This window comes from Delphinus delphis, chromosome 10 (genome assembly GCF_949987515.2).
Source record: "Delphinus delphis chromosome 10, mDelDel1.2, whole genome shotgun sequence".
Classification (NCBI taxonomy): domain Eukaryota; kingdom Metazoa; phylum Chordata; class Mammalia; order Artiodactyla; family Delphinidae; genus Delphinus; species Delphinus delphis.
Window position 1 is genome coordinate 56,510,284 of NC_082692.2, and position 22,976 is coordinate 56,533,259.

General features: G+C 50.1%; 1 protein-coding gene across 1 annotated transcript in view; it reads left to right on the forward strand.

Annotated features, from left to right (window-relative positions):
* SLC22A14 (solute carrier family 22 member 14) overlaps positions 1 to 13,578 on the forward strand; it is a 29,139-nt gene extending 15,561 nt beyond the window's left edge. The window contains exons 5-15 of the mRNA XM_060021386.1: positions 138 to 241; positions 460 to 614; positions 1,510 to 1,676; positions 4,960 to 4,961; positions 7,206 to 7,326; positions 7,597 to 7,694; positions 7,947 to 8,161; positions 9,794 to 9,814; positions 10,169 to 10,301; positions 10,914 to 11,114; positions 12,924 to 13,578. Coding sequence (XP_059877369.1) covers positions 138 to 241; positions 460 to 614; positions 1,510 to 1,676; positions 4,960 to 4,961; positions 7,206 to 7,326; positions 7,597 to 7,694; positions 7,947 to 8,161; positions 9,794 to 9,814; positions 10,169 to 10,301; positions 10,914 to 11,114; positions 12,924 to 13,092 — 1,386 coding nt within the window. The 3' untranslated portion in view covers positions 13,093 to 13,578. The remainder of the gene's footprint in view (positions 1 to 137; positions 242 to 459; positions 615 to 1,509; positions 1,677 to 4,959; positions 4,962 to 7,205; positions 7,327 to 7,596; positions 7,695 to 7,946; positions 8,162 to 9,793; positions 9,815 to 10,168; positions 10,302 to 10,913; positions 11,115 to 12,923) is intronic.
* Positions 13,579 to 22,976: the final 9,398 nt, after the last annotated feature.

Sequence of the window (22,976 nt, forward strand, 5' to 3'; positions counted from 1 at the left end):
TGAGGCATGCTGCACACAGTTACCTGCGCCTGTCCCAGGCCCCTTCTGCCTAAAGGCCCACCCTGGGTGGAGGCTCAGTCTCAACCTAGAAGGCCCTGGATGGAGGCCTGTGGCCAATCCCTGCATATAACCCGCAGTTTGACTTGGTGTGTGGCAAGGAACCGAACCCGGAAATCGTGCAGAACATGTACTTGGCGGGACTCTTGACAGGGTCTTTCCTCTTCGGGTTCATAACTGACAAGTAAGTCTTCCAGAGTTCCCTCTGGTCCCCGGGACACCCCTGCCTCCTCCTTGTGGCCATTCAGAGCTGAAGGGTCTCAATTTAGGGGAGGCAAGGGTAGGGGCCCTCCGGAGGCGAGTGTACGGCTCGGGGCCTGGTCTTGGTGCTGGGAGCGGGCTGGGGCCAGCCACATAGGTCCATGCGCTTGGCGCAGTCTCCCCTCCCTTCCACGCGCGCAGGCTGGGCCGCCACCCAGTCATCCTGCTGTCGCTGCTGGGACTGATCATCTTCGGCTTCGGGACAGCCTTTGTCAACAGCTTTCACCAATATCTGTTCTTCCGCTTTGGCGTGTCCCAAGCTGCGGTGGGCTATGCCGTCAGCGGCGCATCTTTAAGTGAGGTGGGGGGGCGGGGCGCGCGTGTACCTACTGGGAGCCCGCAGGACAGGGGGAGTTGTGGTCCAGTCAGGCAGGCTGTGGAGGCCTAGAGATGGCAGAGAATCTGTGCCCATACTGCCCTTGCACTGTCATCCCCCTGGTACCCCACACATCCCCCCTTCATACCCCTTGCTTCCCCCACCTGGGCCAGGTGGCTGCTAAGCCCTCTATATGTATTGCCTCCTTTCATCCTGGCAACTGTCTGTTCGGTAGGCACTAATCTATTATTCCTTTAGCTCAGGAAGATACTAGAGCCTCAGGAAGTTAACCAACTTACTCAGGGTCACACGGCAGTTCAGTGAAGGAACTGGGATTCCACCCCAGGCCTGTGTGATGCAAAATTCCCAAGTGCCCGTACATTTATTCAGCCTCACAGGAACCTGCTGGGGAACCTGCTCCCGTTTCTCATTGGGAAATTTTCAGAGCCCAGCCAGAGGGAACTGGGTCCTCCACAAAGGCCGGGGTCTAGGTGGCCAAAGCACTGATACACTAAGAACCAAGACAAGGACAGTGATGTCTCGCCTTGCCTGTGTCAGGCCACATGTGAGGTGCTGTACCCAGGGCCAGAGCTTCTTAATGACAGGCGTGTGGTCAGGGGGAGGTGTTCCAAGGGAACAGCCAAGTTGATGACAGACTGGAGGCTATGTCTGTGGTTTGGACCCCAGGCAAGTGTGCCCTGGGGGCGCAGAGGCACTCTGCCTGGCTTTGAAGTGCTGTCTCTGGACCCGGATCCTGAGCAGGCAGAAGAAACCCAGTCCCTGAGCAGGGCTGGGGCATCTCAGAAGGCTGGGGACAGGGGCAGCCCTGGGTACCTTGAGCTGAGTATGATTTTGTCCTCCTGGCCTCTGCACAGTCGCTGAGTGGCTAGTGGGCATGCGCCGGGCCCACGCCATCACCCTGGGACACTGCTTTTTCGCTATGGGGGTCATATTCCTGACGGGACTTGGCTACAGCCTTCCCCACTGGCGGCTGCTGTTTCTGGTGAGTGGGGCACCTGTGTTCCCCCTCATCTCATATCTGGTGAGCAAATGAATACAGGGCATGCACAGGATGGGTCTGTTGGGCTGGAGATTGAGGGGTGTGGAGGGTCCTTGAAGGGCTGGAGTGGGTGGGATTTTCCCTGGGAGAAAGTGTATGGGGAGCCAAGGGCAGAGCCTCTGGAACCCCAGCATTAACCCCATCAGAGGAGATCCTCAAAGAGATGTCAGAGAGGTGGGCAGAAAACCAGAAGGAAAGGTTTTGAAAGGCAAGAGTTCAAGGACAAGGGAATGGTCAGGGTTGAAGGCAAGAAAGGTGAGGCTGGAGAAGGATCTGTTGGCCTTAGTGACCTTGACATGGCTTCCGCAGAGCGGCAGGAGGTTGAGGAGCGAGGAGGAACTGAAAAATATATCCATCCAGGAGGTGACACTTTCCCAGTGTTGGACTGAGGCAGGCAGGGGGAAAGTGAGGACGTCTGTGGGCAGCTAAGGCAGAGTCAGGGAAGGGTCTCTGATGTTTTTAATGGTAGGGGAGTCACAGACCTGAAAGACAGAAGCTATGAAGGGACAACTGATGGAGTAAACTTGGAGGAGTAATGAGGAGGGACTGGGCACAAGAGCAAGATGGCGCTGCTTACTATGGGCAGGTGGCCAAAGGAGAGGAACGGGGCTTCCCTGGTGGCGCAGGGGACACGGGTTCGTGCCCCGGTCCAGGAAGATCCCACATGCCACGGAGCGGCTGGGCCCGTGAGCCATGGCCGCTGAGCCTGCGCGTCCGGAGCCTGTGCTCCGCAACGGGAGAGGCCACAACAGTGAGAGGCCCGCATACCGCAAAAGAAAAAGGAGAGGAACAGAAGAGAAGGCAGATAGGGAGGTGAGAGGGAGCAAGCTGAAATCACCTTGTTAAGGGTTAGGCAGTTCTGGGTGAAGAAATGATCATACTGAATCTTGACATGATCACATGTTATCTTTACAAGATGGGTGTGAGTCTCCTGTCCCAGAGGCTGGAGGGAGGGGTGAGGGAAGAGGCTTCAGAGGGTCAGAATAACTTGCCCAAGGTCACACAGCTAAAAAATGGGAGACCTGGGATTTGACTCAGCCTCTCTGGCTCCAAAGCCCCTGCATTTTAACCACTGCATTGTACACAGTATGGATTGTAAGAATTGGGGTTACCAGTTAAAAGTGAGGGCACATAGGTGGCTTGGAGACCTTCCAAATTGTGCAGAAGCTGGAGACCAGCTTTAACAGTCGTTGAGTTACCCCTAATGAGTGTGAGGACCTGGACCCAGTTGATGCCAGGTAGCATGGCATGTAGCTGGGAAAGAGGGTTGCATGACTTGATCTATTTTTTTTTTTTGGTGAGGGGGGAGGTATAATTGTTTTACAATGTTGTGTTAGTTTCTACTGCACAGCGAAGTGAAGTACTATTTTATACATATTCGTGTATCTATGTCAGTCCCAATCTCCCAATTCATCCCACCACCACCCCCTCATGACTTGATCTTAAAACATTTTTTAAAATGTTATTAATGCAATTGATGCATACGGTTAAAGATTAAGTAGTATCAAAAGGTTTGTGATGGAAAACAAGTCAATAATTTCAGCTCCCCTCAGCCCTCAGATCCTTTCCCAGAAGCCATCACACTGATCTCCCTTAGGGCTTTCTTCCAGCCGATGTCTACATAGTTCTACATTCTATGAGTAGACAGCTTATTGAATGGGGCACCATTTTTCTTCAACCACTACCTGCAGACATGTCCTGTCAGCTGTCCCTCGCCTGACACTTGACAACATCTTGGGCAGGTTGTGTCTCTTTCCCATCATTCTTGGTTGTAAGAAAAAGTCTCATTTTGATCATTAAGCTTCACTGGCAGTCATTAAAAAATCCAGTCATGTCCCCATTTAAAACTTGGTCTTATATCCAGTTCACACCTTCTCCCTGGTGGCTAGGTAGCTCAACCTAGTCTGTTCTGACCTTTGCTTTCCTCCTCTGTCTCCCTGCTCTGATATTCCAGGTTCCCAGCATCAGAGAAAAATGACAAAAGATGTGTCATCAATGGTCAGTGTCCTCCGTAGGGCAGATGTTCAAATGCCCCAGGAGCCCATCTGTGTGTCTTCAGAGTGTTGGCATTTCCAAATGCTCCAGGCACTGTCGTTGTGACTTCCTCCAGCTCCTGTCCCTAGCAGTTCACCCCATAGCCTCTTTCTGCAGAGGTCTTCTCGCCCTAGCACACGGGGTGCCTTCAAGACATCAGGGTCCACTTGGCTAAAAACTCATTGGCCCCCACCCCGCAGGCTGCCACTGTGGGCTGCTCACACCAACCTCCTGCCTGACCATACCCAGAGGGAGAAGGGACCCCAGTCTCTGGGTTTGTGTAAGTCCTCCAAATTCAGGAGACACACAAGGACTCTACCAGAAACTCTTCTGTCTAGAGTACAGGTACCAGGGCAAGCCCACAAGTGTCTGAATCAGCAAGCCCCAGCCAGAGAATGGAAGGACAGACTCCCTTTCTCTAAGGCAGTGCCCTTCACCAGGCTTGACCTGGTGAGCAACGTAGGGAGGGGAAGAGATTCAAGACCCTCTCACTTCCATGAACAGGAAATTTCCAGCCTTTCTAGGTGGCCAAGGGAGCTGGTTGCTGGGCTGTTTTGTGTTATTATTATTTCTTTAATAAGTCCTGTCCTGAATGTGGTAAAACCTCTCTTTAGAAGGTGAGGTTATCAGCCATTCTTACTAGCTTTGGGACTTAGCTGAAATTCCAGGCAAAAAAGGCCCTCGTTTTTTTCGTGATAGCATTTGGATTTTTTAAAAATTTTATTTATTTTTTGGCTGTGTTGGGTCTTCGTTGCTGCGCGCGGGCTTTCTCTAGTTGCGGCGAGCAGGGGCTACTCTTCCTTGCGGTGCGCGGGCTTCTCATTGAGGTGGCTTCTCTTGTTGCAGAGCACGGGCTGTACATGCACAGGCTTCAGTAGTTGTGGCACGTGGGCTCAGTAGTTGTGGCTCTCGGGCTCCAGAGCGCAGGCTCAGTAGTTGTGGCGCACAGGCTTAGCTGCTCCGCAGCATGTGGGATCTTCCTGGACCAGGGCTCGAACCCGTGTGCCCTGCATTGGCAGGCGGATTCTTAACCACTGAGCTACCAGGGAAACCCTGGAATTTGTTTTATGAAAATAAAACTGCGAAACATTCTCAAACGGTTTGTTTTTTTTTTTTGGCCACGCCGTGCATGGCATGTGGACTCTTAATTTCCCAAGCAGGGATCAAACCCGTGGCCCCTGCATTGGAAATGCAGTGTCTTAACCACTGGACTGCCAGGGAAGTCCTCAAGTGGTTTTGGGGATACAAGTTAGAGTTTTCTTTTTTCTCTCCTGTCCCTTACATTATCTGTGTCCTCTGGGGTCCATTTTTTTTTTTTACTTATTTTGGGCCCTTTTTAATTGGAGAGGTTTTCTTTACTATTTGGTGACCTTGGATCATCCTTTCTTTTTTCTTTTTTTTTTTTTTTGCAGTACGCGGGCCTCTTACTGTTGTGGCCTCTCCCGTTGCGGAGCACAGGCTCCGGATGCGCAGGCTCAGCGGCCATGGCTCACGGGCCCAGCCGCTCCGCGGCATGTGGGATCTTCCCGGACCGGGGCACGAACCCGTGTCCTCTGCATCGGCAGGCGGACTCTCAACCACTGTGCCACCAGGGAAGCCCCCATCCTTTCTTATTTAAGAGTAAGTCACTAAGAAGCTAATGGGGGAAACTGCGCAGGAGCTCCTTGACTGGTAATCCTTTAGGGCAATAGATTGCAAATTGATTGGAGCATCAGAATCACCTGGGGACTTGTTAAAACATTGAGGATAGGGCCCCGCTCCCAGAGTTTCTGGCTCAGTAGGACTGGGATGGGGCCTGAAGACCTGCATTTCCAACAAGTTCCCAGATGATGCTGATGTGGTTGATCCACTGATCACACTTTGAGAACCACTACTACTGGATGATCAAATGTCAGGTACCTTTTCCCTGAGGGATCCCAAAGCCAGTGAGTTGCCTGGCTCAGGCTGCTCTGCTCCCCAGTGGGGCTGGAGGCTGGTACCCTTGTTATCATCATGGGACTTCTGCTCAGTTCCCCTATTTACCCTCAGCCTTGTCCTTGCTATTGATGCCCCTTTCTTCCTCAGCCTTGATGCCAAAAACTCGGCCTCTGTGCACCAGTGCCAAATTGAATTTCAGAGACAGAGTTTTGTTTGTTTGGTTTGGTTTTTTGGCTGCATTTGGGTCTTCATTGCTGCATGTAGGCTTTCTCTAGTTGCGGCGAGCGGGGGCTACTCTTTGTTGCGGTGCGTGGGCTTCTCATTGCGGTGGCTTCTCTTGTTGCAGAGCACAGGCTCTAGGGCGGGCCTCAGTAGTTGCAGCACGTGGACTCAGTAGTTGTGGCACGCAGGCCCTAGAAAGCGTGGGCTTCAGTAGCTGTGGCGCACAGGCTCTAGAGCACAGGCTCAGTAGTTGTGGTGCACAGGCTTCGTTGCTCCGCGGCATGTGGGATCTTCCTGGACCAGGGCTCGAACCTGTGTCCCCTGCATCGGCAGGCAGATTCTTAACCACTGTGCCACCAGGGAAGACCCTTGGTGACTTTCTTGAGGACAGTTTTGCAGCCTTAGAGTGGAGAAGGATAACAGGGTGACTGGTTGCTGGCCCCTGGGTCTGGGGGGAATAGGAGCAGGGACAGGTAGAGGGGATGACGTTGTCTCTAGAGTCCTGGGTGTGTGTGTACAGTGACCAGCCACAGAGTCCAGGCTGGGGCGGGAGGAGGGACAGTTGCAAGAACACAGCAGGGACTGATGGCATAGTTTTGTCAAGAGTGCCTTATCAGGTTCATACTAGCTCTGACTCTGTGACCTTGGGCAAGCCCTTACTCGCTGAGGCTGAGAATAAAATGGGAATAATCATACTAGGTCGGGGCTTGGGGGGTGGGGATTAACTGATAAGATAAGGGCACTTAGGTGCTTTAAATGTTAATCTGTGTGGATTCTTCAACCTGGTAGCATCGGGAAGAACCAGGGGCCTTTTGAGGTCAAAGGCAATGGGAGATGTGGCGGGGAGGAGATGGGCCAGAGTGGAGACTACTCACCGAGGCAGGGGCTGGGCCCTGGGGTCAAACCTGGGGTCCTGCCCCCATACTCTCCAGGCTATTAGGAGATGGAGAGGAAACAGGAGAATTCCCCAACTACAAGAACGAGGCTCTATTAGAGGGTGTAGATGGGGAGGACAGTATGCCTGGCAGGTGGGGACAACCCCCAAGATAGAAAACAGCTCTTAGAGGTGGCTCTGAGGAAAGGAAGCTGTAGTGCAAAGGCAGCCAGTGGGCAGGGTGTCACTGAGCAGCAGTGGGTACTGTGTATGGCTTGGGCAGGGGACGGGCTGACTGCCGGGGGTGGGCGAGGGAGGCCAAGGTTGATGGTCACCTTCAGGGCCCCCAACACCTGAGTCACCTCATGCTGGAGCAGGATGGCCACCGCTGAGGCTGGGATGGTGCCACCTTGGGTCTGCGGGGCATCTTGGAGTGATGGGTAAGAGAGGGGCGGGCCATGCAGGATTCTCCCAGAGTCCCCACGATGGCTGATGATGAAAGGGAAGCTGAAAGAGGCCAAGCAGGTGCTGTGCTATGCAGCTGGTGTGAACAAGAAGACCATTCCTGTAAGTCTGCTGGATAAGGTAAGAAGCTTCAGGCCTAGAGTGGGACCAGGGCAGGGGGCTATGCAAGGGCCTCTTCCCTCCTCATCCTTTCAGGTAGGACCTCGGCCCAAAGGGTGTCCCCAGCCCACTGCTTGAGGAGCATGGTGACAGCAAAATCAAGCCCTGCCAGGGGAAAGACAGAGGCCAGACTGGCCCTGTGGGGGGCAGGGGGGCCTCGTGAGTCCTGTTGGGGGAAGGAGCAAGCTGGGGTCTCGGCCCTGCCTCTGGCTGGTCCTGCTTGTCCTGTAGCTGCAGCTGCCTGGAAAGAAGGTGACTACGGCCTTTATCCTGGACTTCTATAGCAACAGGCACCTCCGCAAGGTGACCTTGGTGATGTGCAGCATGTGGTGAGTACCCAGCAGGGACTGCAAACGGCCTTGCAGGCCAGGGGTACAGGGAGATGATGGGCGTGGGCAGGCTGCAGGGAGAGCATGGCCTGAGGACCCTGGTGCAGCCTGCAGAGCCCAGATCTCTGTGCTCATTTCTGTCCTCCACTGCCACCCTGCTGTGCTCTCCTCTGCCTCTGTCTTTATTCCTGGCCCCGGCTTTCTGTGTGTGTCTTTTTCTCTAAGTGTCTCTCTTCTGGCAATGAATTCTAGGCTTGCTATCGGTTGCAACTATTATATGCTGAGCCTCAGGATGAAGGAATTGGGAGTGAACATCCACTTCACACAAGTGATTCCTGGCATGATGGAGGTGCCCGCCCGGCTGTGCTGCATCTTTCTCCTTGAGCAGTTGAAGAGGAAGCGAAGCCTGATTTTGACTTTCTTCCAAGGTGCCCTCATGTGCTTCCTTAGCCTTCTGCTCCCCTCAGGTACAGCTTCCCCTAACCTCCCACTTCACCTCCCTGATGCCACCCCCGGCCTTCCGGCTTCCTCAAACCCCTCCCTCCTGCCTCCTGCCCCTATCCAGCCAACAAAACACCTTGGCAGTTAGCCTCATGCATCCAGACCCCACCTGCCCTACAGAGGCCCCTGCACGTCCTGAGCAGGGGCCATTCTCTAGAGCACTGCCCTCTCGGAGGGGAGGGGGTATCCCAAACAGGGCACGTGCAGCTCCCAGAGACCTGGGAAGGGAGGACGTGCTGTCCAGAGGAATCGTCCTTGTGCAGGAGAGTGGGCAGCCTTCTTCTGCCTGATTCCAACTCCTGTCAATAATTAAATGTGAACAGATGCAGCAAAAGTAGTCCTTCAACTGCTACCCCTGCCCTGTCTCATCTGTAGTCTCACCAGGAAAAAATCACTTGCCCACTGAAGATTGAGCATAACATTGGGCCAAACTCTCAGGAACAATTCTTGCATGGAGGCCACTCCTTCCCAGGGCGGGCACAGTGCCCTGCGCCCTGTCAACTCAGAACTAGGGAAGGAAATGGGAGGGTGGGCTGGCAATATTTTCAGAATTTCAAAGAACCTTAAGACAATGCATATGCTCCAGGTCACAAGGCTAGAAGAGTGTGGCGGGGCTGAGGATGTGGACATCAAGATGTCAGTGTTGGGGGCTTCCCTGGTGGCGCAGTGGTTGAGAGTCTGCCTGCCGATGCAGGGGACACGGGTTTGTGCCCCGCTCCGGGAGGATCCCACATGCCGCGGAGTGGCTGGGCCCGTGAGCCATGGCCGCTGAGCCTGCGCGTCCGGAGCCTGTGCTCTGCAACGGGAGAGGCCACAACAGTGAGAGGCCCGCGTACTGCAAAAAAAAAAGATGTCAGTGTTGGGAATATCCTGCCGGCCCGGTGGTTAGGACTCCGAGCTTCCACTGCAGGGGACCCCGGGTTCAATCCCTGGTCAGGGAGCTAATCCTAATCCCGCAAGCCACGTGGCATGGCCAAGAAAAAAAGATGTCAGTGTTCATTCACCTGATCAGAATTGCTGACCGCAAGAGCCCCTTCAGCCACTGGGGCCGGGATGGCGGAGCCTGGATGCGGGGTCCACCTCAAGGGGCTCCCTCACTTTCCCTGGGGTCTGGAATTTTGTGTGTCTTGACCTGGACTCTTCCTCTCCCAGATGTTGGCAGTGTTGACAGGCTAAAACAAGATGGGGGAAACAAAGCCATTGTTCAATTTCTATTGTTTGGTGGTTTTTTTAAAAAGTGGGTCTATAATGAGTCAAGCAGAAACGTCTGAAACTCTCACATGTGTGAGAGGAACTAGGAGGAAAATCCCCAATATATAAAATTAGATCTCCGGTTTCATCCCAGAGCCAAGTAAAGCCAGACCCAAAGTGGGGAGTGGGGAGGCCTGGGGCAGGGTCCAGCAGAGGCTGATGGGGAAGGAGCTGAAACTCCTGGCTCCAGGTCAGTGAGCAGGGCGTCCAGCTCCCAGCTTCCCCAGGCCTGAGGAAGGGCGTTTCCCAGGCTCTTTTCTTCCTCCTCCAATGTACATGTCTGGAGTTGGGCATCCCGGAACGTCTAGCTGTGCAGGCCCCAGGGACCAGGCTTGCAGAGGATGAAGGGGAAGTGGGGAGAGCCCTGAGCAGGGAGCCTGGCACACAAGACGCAGGCCAGGGGCTGAGTGCATGCTTCAGGAGGAGCTGGCCGTGGGGTGGGTGAAGCTGGGTGAACATGTGGAATACAGGGAGGCAGAGGTGCAACAGCTGAGTCCACACAGTAGATGGTGGCCTGAGAGGCCACAGAGGTCCCCACTCCACTGACCAACTCTCCCGCTGCAGATGTACTAATTCCCGGCCTGGCTGGGCCTCTAGCAGACTGACCCTCCTCTGAGTCTGCTGGCCAGCTGACCAGGTGGTCTGGGTAGACCTTCAGATGCCTTCTAAGAGGAATTGAGGGAGGGCCAGTGGGCAGGCCCCCCAACCTGCCCTGAGGGAAGGATGGCCACATTGTCTGGCCACAGAGTTGAAATCCCTCTTGGTCTTGATAATTGTGCTTGGAGAGTTCAGCCTGGCCGCCACGGTCACCGTGTTCTACATCTACCCTTCTGAGCTCCTCCCCACTGTCCTCAGGTAGGGGGCCTGGTGGGTGATGGCCGTGGGGGCATGGGGAGTGTGGGGCAATAGCAAGATGGGTAACAGCAGCTGAGATTGGGCAATCGCCTGCTGAGAGGCACCCTGCTAAGCAATTTACATGGGTTACTCCATCTAACCCTCACCAAAAAAAATCCCCCTAACACCATGATTAACCCTATTTCAGACAGGAAATCAGAGAGATAAGGGCACTGGCTCAAGGTCAAACATAGCAGGTGGCAGAAGTGGGATTTGGACCTAGGCAGTCTGACTCCAGTCCCTGACTTGCACTGACTGCCTGAAATGTGACTGGGCCGCTCTGAGGTTCAGGCCCTTCTCCACGGGGGCCCTTGGTGATGGCTGCAGTATCCTCCTCCCCACCCTCCCACGCATACCCACGCTATGGTGTGTGGTCTTACTTCTCCCACTCCTGGACCCATGAAGAAACTACTACCTACCTTGCAACAGTAAAGAACTAAATTCTCCAAGGTTGCACAGTGAGTTGGGACAGGGTGGAGATGAGGGTGTGGGGTTTTCCCTAAAACCTTTTTCCACCCTACCCAGTCTCTGGGCCCAAGAAGCCCCCAAATGAACTTTCACCTCCCCTTCCAGGGCGACAGGTCTGGGGCTACTGTCTTTGGTCTGGGCTGCTGGAGGTATCTCATCCTCGATAGTCAACCAGAACATCGCCATCCTACCCGTCTTTCTCTGCTGCATCTCAGCCTTCGTGGCTTTGTTCTTCTGCGTCAAGCTGCCAGAAACGCAAGATCAGCCCATCCCTGACAGCCTGGAGCACCTTCCGCCAGAGAGAAGGTAGGTGTGTGAGGCTTCTGGGCTCTGGTCAGAACAGGGCCTCGTTCTCAAGCACTGTCCATCCCTGCCCCTTCGCCAGAAGGGCCTATGATACAAGGGCTACTCTATGTCCACAGCAGACTCCCTAGCTCTACTGGATGCTGCCACGTACCTCTGTCCAGCTCAGCCTCTGCCAGCTCCCATCCTGCCTGGCTCTCCTGACCTAGCCTGGGCCACGTCTTCTTCTTTCTTCATCCCCTGGTGCCTGTCTGGACTGGGGTGATGCCCTTCGAAATACTCAGGGCTCCCTCCCCTCCCAGGGCACAGGGGACTGGCTTGGAACCAGCTTTCTGAGTACCTCTCCATTCATCTCTGAACTCCCAGGTGCTCACAAAGGACCCAGTCTTGATTTACAACTCTGGCCTCTTGGCCCCAGTAGCCCAGGACCCCATGTGGGAAATGTGCTCCACCCAACTGCTTCATGGGCACTTCTGGTCTCTGGTCTCCTAGTGCCACTGGAGAAGGCTTGTCGTGATTGGTAGCACCATCCCTTCTGGGATTTGGGCCAGCAAAGCCCAGAACTCTCTTCCTGGACCTGAGCAACAGGGAGGAGCAGAGGCTGCTTCATGTCCTACAGTGCCCTCTGCTAATAGCACAGGGGCCTTTGGCCTTCCTCAGTCCTCCTCCCCACCACCCCCTCCTCCTTGCCTCCTTTTTCAGACTCTCATTGATACCACCTCTGCTAGGCATTGTACCAGGGCTGGTAAGAAGTCCCCAGGCTTAAGTAAGCCATAGTTTATAGGGAGACAGATACGCAAACAGTTATCACCAATGGACTCTGACAGAGGGATGTATAGGACGTATAGGGACCCCAGGAGGGAGGAACTTTAGTTTGGGGAGTTGGGGAAGGTTTCCCAGAGAAAGTGATATTTGAGTAGGGCTTTGAAGGATGAATAGGTGTTTGCCCCATTGTAGAGGGTGGGAGTGCCGTGCAGCAGAGTGACAGCATAGTAGGTAAGAACACAGGCTCTGGAGCCAAAGGGTCTGGATTTCTATCTCCACTAACACTTCCTAGTATGTGCACAGGGAAGTTACCTAATACTTCTGAGACTCAGTTTCTACGTTTGCAAAATGGGATGATAACATAGTAATAATAATAGCTAAGCTGTATGGAACATTTACCATGTGTCAGGTCCTGTTCTAGATACATGCCTTTTCACATTTCATCGTAACAACCACCACATACAATAGTGACAGGTCCTGTCACTATCCCTCATTTTACAGGTGAGGAAACTGAGGCACAGAGAGGTAAAGACATGGAGCTGAGCCTTCCTATCTCATAGGGATTTGGGAAGGTTACACCCATATAAAGTGGTTGGAGGAATTTCCTGGCGGTCCGGTGGTTAGGACTCTGCACTCTCAATGCAGAGGGCCTGGGATTCGATCCCTGCTCAGGGAACTAAAATCCCACAAGCCACATGGTGCGGCCTAAAATAACTAACTAATTAATTAATTAATTAATTAAAAAATAATAAAGTGGTTGGCACAGTGGCTCGAGGCAAGTGCTCAGTAAATGCTCGTGATGAAGATGGTGGACAGCGTCCCAAATATGCAGAAGAGTGAAGGGTCTGACTAGGGTTGGGAGATGGAACAGGTCTGCTCCTGGAGGTGAGGGTCCCTCCCGGGCTCGTGGTGAAGCTTGGCTGGGGACCTGCCAAGGCGTGGGAAAGACCCACCTCTCAGGAGTGCAGAGCCAGGCCTGGCCGGTGCTGCTTTTCTCAGCTCCCAAAAACATGCAGCTCATGAGTTTTTCTCCAATGGTTTCTTCAGGACCTTGAGCGAGGACATGTCGAGCGAGGACATGTTATGTGACGATGTGACAGAGGAAGTGGCCAAGAACACCATTTTCAACGCCACGATGACAAATGTGGACCAAGACAGTCTCTCCAACCTGTCTTTGCAATCTGGAGAAGGGGAAATAGACAAACAGGAGGACTGAGGGCCAGGCCCCCAGATGATCTCGGGCTGGAGTTGAGTGGCCGGATCTGGGGCTGTGGATCTCAGACCATGATTTCCGGTCCCAGTCCAGCTTGGTGGGGGCAGGGTCAGTCCTGCCCCGAGGCCAGCCCTGGAGATCCAAAAATGGCCCCTTCTCGGGGAACTAGGGTGTGATTCATTCCAATAAAGGTACTGTGTTGGACTTGAGACGACTAGGTCAAAATTGGCTGTGTCTGGAGGACCCAGAGGCCCAAGCCAGGAGGAGAGTAGTTCAGACAGGCTTTTCAGAGTCCTTAATGTCTTAGCTGACCTCTGAGGACGAGGAGTTGTCTGATTGGGGGGTGTGGGTGGGCCGTGTCTGTGAGGGCCGGGAGTGGGCAAGGGCGCCACTCGCCTCCACGCTGCCCACACCTTTTTAGCCCAGGCGTCCGCTAGTGTGGGTGGTCTTCCCACTCAGGTGCAGGCTGAGGACAGGTTCCACAGCCCCACTGTGTGTGTGTTCACCTGCCAAGGCAGGGGTGGAATGTAAAGGAATAATGAGAAATTCTCCCTTTTGTGCCATGGCACAAGGGCTTTCTCACTCCTCCTGCTGCTCCCAGATAAGCACGGCCTTGGGAATTACCTATCTCAGTCTCATCCTCAGGGAGTGGGGAGCAGGGTGTCTCCCCTGATGATTCCATCCTGGCTGACCTCTGACCTCCACCACCCTGAGAATAAGCCCTCAAGCCCCAGCTCACGGTCGTGACTGCCCTGAGGGTGAGTCTGCATTCCCAGCCAGCATGGGGGCCCCCCGAGGCAGGATCCAGGACTCCTCATCCACTGGTCAGACCTGGAAATCTTTGGGTCAGGCCCTGGTCTCCACCTCCTATCTCCCTGAGAGGAGAGTCCCTGAGGGTAGGGGCGGGCTCTTCTCTCCCTGCTCAGTTTATTTGGAAGATCATTATTAGCTTGCAGGGAGGTGCTAACCACTGGAGCTGCTGCGGGGAGGAGAGAAAAGAATGTCCGCCTTCACGGAGCCCGGGGTCTCCCGGGCAGAATTGGAGAGCAGGACAGCAGGGCACAGCTTCTGGTACCCTGGCCCAAGCACACTGCTTTGGGCGTGTGCTCCCAAGCTTCAGGACAGCAACAAGCTGGTGCCAGGCCTTCCTCTTAAAATATCATTTTCTTTTTTTTTTAAATTGAAGTACAGTTGATTAACAATGTTATGCTAATTTCTGCTGTACAGCAAAGTGACTCAGTCATACACATTCTTTTTTTTTTTTCCTGTTTTTTTTTGGCCACGCTGCGTGGCATGCGGGATCTTAGTTCCCCCAATCAGGGATCAAACCTGGCCCCCCTTCAGGGAAGCATTGCGTCTTAACCACTGGACCGCCAGGGAAGTCCTTACACTCTTTTTTTTTTATATTCTTTTCCATTATGGTTTGTCCCAGGAGATTGGATATAGTTCCCTGTGCTATACAGTAGGACCTTGTTTATCCATTCTAAATGTATTAAAAGATCATTTTCTGATTTCTCTGTTCTTTACCCAGTTTCCCAGGATTGCCTTCAAAGGGGGGTTTGAAGGGCCCAGAAAAAGAGGTCTCGAAAAGTCTCTGCTCACAGGACGACAGGATACTTTAAAGGTTCCCTTGCTCTTTCTGTGGGAGGCCTGTCTATGAGCTCTGGTGGCCAACATATTAGCTATGTTTAAACACCTCATCTCACATTGCTTTGCTGGAAGGATTCAGCCAGTACTGCAGGGAACAGTAGGAGGAGATGGGTCAGGGCAGAAAACTGATGGGGCAGCATGGCCACAAGAGGTGACTGTCGGTAAGACCTAGTACACCCCTACTCGACTTAGATATTCCTTAGGTGGCCAGGATTTGTCAGTCAGTTCCAGATAGGACCTAGTTTGCTTATCTGATCAACGGCTAATATTACCTAGAGTTTGGCATTGTATACTTTAACAGACCATAGGCTAGCCACTAGCCAGATACGGCTGTTGAGGGCTTGAAATGTGGGTAGTCGGAGTTGAGATGTGTTGTGAGTGTAAAAAACACACTGGAGGGCTTCCCTGGTGGCGCAGTGGTTGAGAGTCCACCTGCCGGTGCAGGGGACACGGTTCGTGCCCCGGTCCCGGAAGATCCCACGTGCCGCAGAGCGGCTGGGCCCGTGAGCCATGGCCGCTGAGCCTGCGTGTCCGGAGCCTGTGCTCCGCAACGGGAGAGGCCACAAGAGTGAGAGGCCCGCGTACCACAAAAAAAAAAAAAAAAAAAAACAACACACTGGATTTCAAAGACTTAGTACAAAACGAAACCAAACCCAAAAAATATGTCACCAGTATTTTTTATATTATGTGTAAAAATGATAACATTTTGGATATATTGAGTTAATATTAAAATTAATTTTACCCATTTTTAAAAAATTTTTTTTAACGTGACTGACAGAAAACATAAAACTACACACGTGACTTCCATTTCCATAAATCTATCGGCCCCTTGGATTCCCTGTTTTGTGAAGTACTTGGTCAAGTTTCTTGGCCATTTTTTTTTTCTGGCCACGCCGCACGGCATGTGGGATCCTAGTTCCCCGACCAGGGATCAAACCTGTGCCCCCTGCGCCCCCTGCATTGAAAGTGCAGAGTCTCAACCACTGGACTGCCAGGGAAGTCCCTCTTGGCCATTTTTGCTTTTTTCTTTCTTTCTTTTCTATATTTATTTATTTAGGCTGCGCTGGGACTTAGTTTCGGCACGCAGGATCTTTGTTGTGGCATGTGGGATCTTTTATTTTCCTTTTTTAATTTATTTACTTATTATATATTTATTTTTGGCTGCGTTGGGTCTTCATTGCTGTGCGCAGTCTTTCTCTAGCTGCGGTGAGCAGGGGCTACTCTTCGGTGCGGTGCGTGGGCTTCTCTTGTTGCAGAGCGTGGGCTCTAGGCGCTCGGGCTTCAGTAGTTGTGACTCACGGGCTCTAGACCACAGGCTCAGTAGTTGTGGCGCACAGGCTTAGTTGCTCCGCGGCATGTGGGATCTTCCCGGACCAGGGCTCGAACCCGTGTCCCCTTCATTGACAGGCGGATTCTTAACCACTGTGCCACCAGAGAAGTCCCGGGATCTTTTTTTCTTTGTTTTTAGTCGTGGCATGTGGGCTTCTTAGTTGCGGCATGCATGCGGGCCCCCTGCATTCGGAGCGCAGAGTCTTACCCACTGGACCACCAGAGAAGTCCCTCTTGTCCTTCTTTGTCTGGGGTTGTCTGCTCTTGTTCTTACAGACTTGCAGGGGTACTTTATAGGTTCTTGACGAGTCTGTTGTCAGTTATGTGGTTGCAAATAGCTTCTACCTCTTTGATTTGCCATTTCACTCTATCTAAAAATTTTTTTACAGTTTCATATTTTAAAAACTATGGATGCCTAATTTTTCCACGACTCCTTGTTGGAAAGATGGTCTTTTCCCCACTGTTCTCAGTGCCGTCATAAATCAAGTGATTGTGTATGTGGATTTGATCCTGGGTTCTCTTTCTTGTTTCATTGGCCTGTTTGTCTTCTTGTGACAATGATCTTGGGTACTGTGGTGCATTGAAGTCTTGATGTCCAAAGGAGCAAGTTCTCCCACATTGTTTTTCTTTAAGAGGGTCTTGGGGGACCTCCCTGGCGGTCTAGTAGTTAACACTCTGGGCTTCCAATGCAGGGGTCGTGGGTTCGATCCCTGGTCGGAAAACTAAGATCCCACATGCCACACAGCACAGCCAAAAAAAAAAGGTCTTGGCTTCTCTTGGCCCTTTGCGTTTCCATATAAATCTTAGAGTCTGGTCATTAAGTTCCACAACAAAAATGAAAAACACCTGTTGGGGTTCTCACTGGGATTATGGTGAATCCATAGAACAATTTACAATGTTGAGTCTTCCCATCCAAGAACACGCTAGATCTTCTCTCCAGTTATTTAGGTCTTCCTTCGAGTCCTTTGGTAAAGTTTTAGTTTATAGTGTTATGGTTTTCTCCATACGGGGTCTTGTATTCTTTCTTTACTCCTGGGTACCTGATATTTTTAAAGCTATTTTAAAAGCTACCTTTTGGTTTTGTTTTTTAATTTCATTTTCCATTAGCTGCTGGTATATAAAAATGCAATTGACCTTTGTATATTGATTTTATATCCACAGCCTTGTTAAATAGATTAGCTCTTTGTTTCCCATGTTTATGTCTTATATTTCTTTTTCTTGCCTTACTGGACTAGTTAGTTCCTCCAGTACATTGTGGTAAAGAAGTAGTATGAACTGGCATCCTTGTCTAACTCCTCATTTTAGAGAAAGCAAACCTTTCAACATTAAGTGTGATGTTCGTTGTAAATTTGTTGTAGATAGCCTTAATCAGATTAAGGAAGTGCCTTACTATTTCTGTTTTTCTAAGAGGTTTTTTTTTTTTTCTCTTTTGGATCTTAGTTGTGCTTAGTTGTACACAGGCTTCAGTAGTTGTGGCACGTGGGCTCAGTAGTTGTGGCACGTGGGCTCCAGAGCACAAACACAGTAGCTGTGGCACACAGGCTTAGTTGCTCCACGGCATGTGGGACCTTCCCAGACCAGGGCTTGAACCCGTGTCCCCTGCATTGGCAGGCGGATTCTTAACCACTGCGTCACCAGGGAAGCCCCTTCTGTGACATTTTAAAAATCGTACTTTCAAGGCGTCAGGATGTTTCTGGTTTATAATTCTCTGATCAAGATGGTCCACGGCTCAGGGGCCTGTGAGTTCATCTTGCCCTGGAGAAACAACCTGATTTCATACATTAATGATGATGTCTACAACAGCAATTTTAGTACATGGATGATGCTATCATGTTATCAACAACAGCAGTTTGCCTCTGGTTGATTAGCGTTGCCTCATCAGATGCCTCTGGTTGATTAGCGTTCAATTAGCACAGGATTAAGGTCAGAGGAGACAAGAAAGGGACTGAGGTCAGAGAGGACAAGAAAAGGAATAAAGTTGTGGATAGAGAGAGATTAATCATACACCTGGCGAGGGAACTTGGTTTTAGGGGGCTCAGCTTCACTACAATGTGAACGATTCTCGAAAAAAGTATGTTGAGTAAAATAAACCAGTCACGAGAGGCCACCTGTTGCATAATTCCATTTAATTTAAATGTCCAGAATAGGCAAAGCCATAGAGACAGAAAGCAGATGAGTGGTTGCCAGGGTTTGGGGAGAATGGGAAAGAGTGAACAATGGATTTCTTCTGGGGGTCATGAAAATGTCCTAAAATTGGCTGTGACAGTTGTTGCACAGTTCTGTGAATACACTCAAAACCATTGATCGCGTGCTGTATTCTGAATAGGTTAATTGTGTGGTATGTGACTTCTATATCAATACGGATGTTAGTTTTTTTTTGTTTTTGTTTTTTTGTGTGGTACGTGGGCCTCTCGCTGTTGTGGCCTCCCCCGTTGCGGAGCACAGGCTCCGGACGCGCAGGCTCAGCGGCCATGGCTCACGGGCCTAGCTGCTCCACGGCATGTGGGATCTTCCCGGACCGGGGCACGAACCCGTGTCCCCTGCATCGGCAGGCGGACTCCCAACCACTGTGCCACCAGGGAAGCCCGGGATGTTAGTTTTTAAAAAGAGAGATGAGCAGAAGGCAGAGCGGTGAAGGAGCAGAGAGCGAGGTGCTCTCCTGCACTGCGAGGGTAGAAGGGCACCTCATGCAGCTTTTCTGGAGTGGAGTTTGGCAAGATGTGCACATAGTTAGACTCTATATACCTGTGGACACAGGAATCCTCCCAGATTTACCCAAAGGAGAAGATAATTATCCAAATATGAAAATCTGTGTGCCCAAGGATGTTCACTGCAGCTTTGTTACATTAAAAATACAAAACTTTTGAAAACAAACTTTAAGTCATTACTAAGAGACACTACTGTTCATATTAAATAATTAATACAATTTATGATAAAGCTCTATATTTACGGACATGCAAAGCTGTCCGTGACATAATGTTTAGGGAAGTAAGCAGTTTATGGAACTTCAGTGGTTATGTAAAATTCAGGCATGTCTTTATACCTAGAAGGAAGTTCATCAAAATGCTGAGTAATTTCTATAGCCCCTGAATTAATGGGGTATATTAGTTTCCTAGGGCTGCTGAAAACAGTACCGCCAATTGGGTGGTTTAAAATGGAAGTTTACTTTTTCACAGTTCTCTAGGCTACCATCCAAAAATCAAGATTACTGTAGGGTCAATATTCCCTCCGGAGAGTCTAAGGAAGAATCCTTTTATGCCTCTTCTAGCTTCTGGTAGTTGTCCTAAGTCCTTGGGTGTGTATCTGTATATATGACTAAATTTCTCTTTTCCTATAGGGATACCAGTCATTGGATTAGGGCCCACCCAGTACGAAGTCATTTCAATTTGATTACATCTGCAAAGACCTTATTTCCAAATAAGGTCACATTCACAGGTACTGGGACTTAACTTGAACATTCTGGAGACACACAGCTCTACCCACTGCATGGGGTTAGTTCATTTCTTTTCACTCTTTAATGAAAGCGTTCAAGAATATGCATTTATCTCTGAGTATGTGTGTCCCAAAAGTTCTGATAGGGATGTTTTCATTTTCCTGCTTTCTAAATAGCGTGTTGTATTTTGACTCTCTGACCCACTAATTATTTAAGAGAATGAGTTAAAAGTCCCAAGCAGCTTGAGATCCATCCCATTATTGCTATTATGTTTGCTTGTTTTCTTTTTCCTTATTCTTTTAGTCTAAAAGTTAAAAGTTCAACAATACAGAGTGAATTAAAATGCAAAAGTCACCCCCTAACCACCAGTTTCTAAATCCCACTCCAACAGATAATTGTTAGTAACTGGGAGTATACTTTCCAGACCCTCCTTTCACATATACAGAACTACAGGATGTAGTTATCTGCTTTAAACACTCATGGAGTAAAGGAAATTCAGACCCCAAGGGACGAATGCAGTAAAACCAGAAAATTGCAAGATATCCACACCAACATTTAATTTTCCTAAATCAAATTTGCTTCTGAAGTGAGTACAAACACAGAAACAGCGGGCCTATGCATACTTTGGTGAAAATAAGAACTTTTCTCCTCAGAGCTCTTTAGAATCTGCTGAAACATCAAAGTCCATCAAACTTTTCTCTAGACATAAACACAAAATCAGCTTTTAAAAATCTTAATCCCAGCTGCATGAGTTACTTATTTAACTGGAGGCAGGACACCCCTCACGCTCAGACTTGGATAAACAAAACTGTATGACGTTTGCCCTGCTAAGGGCTATAGTTCCAAACATTTATTTTCAATCATAACAGCTTCCACTGGGAGACTGGGATTGACATATATACACTTATATGTATAAAATGGATAACTAATAAGAACCTGCTGTATAAAAAAATAAATAAAATTCAAAAAATCATAACAGCTTCCCACTGATCTTACAAAAAATTTGTACTACCTTTGAGATAGAACAGAGAGAAGAATTATTTAATTTCTGACATATCTCAAGATGACATCTTCTAAAAAATTTCAGATATAATAAATTAGTAAACCTGAATTATAATTGATTTGCCTTTTTTTTTTTTGGCCACGTCATCTTAGTTCCCTGAACTGAGGCCACGGCATTGAAGGCGCCAAGTCTTAACCACTGGACCACCAGGGAAGTCCCTGATTTGTCTATTTCATTTCCCAATTTCTGATTACATTTGATTGATTCAGCGATTTTATCTTTGTCCTAGAAGTGGAAGGGATAGGAGTTAAAGCTACCAGTACAATCCTAACTTTTCACTCTTAAAACTACTCATTTAGAAGGAGATATATCAGCCTGAACAGTTTCAGTAGCATCAGTACTAATGAACACAGCTTTAGGTGGGTTGGATAAAAACTAGTCAGCTATTTTTACACAAACAGGATAAAATATATTGGAATTTAAAAACAGTGCATCTTTATCCAGAAAGCATATTTCTTCAGGATTTTTCTCAGAGAAAAAGGTTAGGGCTTCCCTGGTGGCGCAGTGGTTGAGGGTCCGCCTGCCGATGCAGGGGACACGCCCCAGTCCGGGAAGATCCCACATGCCGCGGAGTGGCTGGGCCCGTGAGCCATGGCCGCTGAGCCTGCGCATCTGGAGCCTGTGCTCCGCAACGGGAGAGGCCACAACAGTGAGAGGCCCTCGTACCGCAAAAAAAAAAAAAAAAGGTTAACTTTGAGAAAAATCCATGTTGTGGATGCAGACTTCAAAGAATGAAGAGATAGTTTGCTGTTGTTTCATTGACGACCAGAGTATAGGAACTGAATTTATGTTTGTCTCCATTTTCCTATTTTACAATGAGTTCTCATATTATATTTACTAAATGAAATTTTTTTCTTTCTCTGAAAAGTTTATATCTAGTGCTTACCCTCAGATAGATTAGTTTTCACTGACTTCTGTGTTATGATGTAGTATATTCAGTTGACAAACACCTAGCTTCAAAGAAAACTCAATTCAATCTGTATGTCTTTGGAGAAATGTCTATTTAGGTCTTCTGCCCATTTTTTTTTTTTTTTTTTTTTGCGGTACACGGGCCTCTCACTGTTGGGGCCCCTCCCGTTGCGGAGCACAGGCTCCAGACATGCAGGCTCAGCGGTTATGACTCACGGGCCCAGCCGCTCTGCGGCATGTGGGATCCTTCCGGACCGGGGCACGAACCCGCGTCCCCTGCATCGGCAGGTGGACTCTCAACCACTGCGCCACCAAGGAAGCCCAAACCCACGGTCTTTTAATTAGAATCAGTCAGCTGGTGTCTGGACTAACTGAGGCTCAGGTTCTTTGTGTCTCAACTCAGAAAGAATTCGGTGAGAGACAAAGTGATAGGTAATATTTAGAGAGAAACACGTTCCACAGACAGAGAGTGGGCCATCTCAGAAGGCAAGAGCGACCTCGAAATATGGTGTGGTTAGTTTTTTGGGCTGGGTAATTTCATAGGCTAATGAGTGGGAGGATTATTCCAACTATTTTGGGGCAGGGGTGGAGATTTCCAGGAATTGGGCCACCGCCCACTTTTTTGGTCTTTGATAGGTGGCCTCAGAACTGTCATGGCGCTGGAGGGTGTGTCACTTACCTTATGCTAATGTATTACAATGAGCATATGATGAGGCTCAAGGTCCACTGGAAGTCGAATATTCTGTCATCTTGGACCTAGTTGGTTCTAACCAGTTTTCGTCATATCCTATGGCTACGTCATGCTTTTAAAGGCCGTGCCCTGCCCCCTTCCCTCCTGTTTCATAACCACTGGACTGCCAGGGAATTCCCTGCCCTGCTGCTCTCAAGAGAAGAGCGTGCTGGCAGGACACTGCTGGTCCCAGGAAAGGAAAGATGAGAGACACATGGAGCAGAGCCCCTCTAACTGAGCCGAGCCTAGATCAGCTGACCTGCTGACATCTGAGAGACAAGAAAAGATGATTGTTTTAAGTCATCAAGTTTGGGGGTGTTTTGTTAGGCATCAGCGGTTATCCAACCAGGTCACCTAAGCCAGGAACCTGAGCATTACCTTTGCCGCTCCCTCTCGCAATCCACGATGTTCCCAGAGCTTCCTAAGTATCTCTGGAATCCATCTAGTCTCCATCCTCAGCACCTCTTGAGGTATTAGGCCTAGCTCAGGCCTCCTGCAGCTACATTCTAACTCATTTTTCCTTCCTCCCCTTTGCCCCCATTCTCCACACACAGCATCTTGCGTGACCTTCCTTATACGCCAATCTGATCACGTGACTCCTGTGGGTTTGCCTTGCCCTCAGGCTGTGGTGTCCTTAGGGCCTGATATGGGAAGGAACCTTGCTAGGCACTGTGGACAACCTGGTCATGGTGAAGAGACACCTCCAGGGCAGTTTCTGCTTTGTTCCTAAATCCCTGGTGCAGGGAGCCAGGTTCAAGGTTGGAGCTGATAAG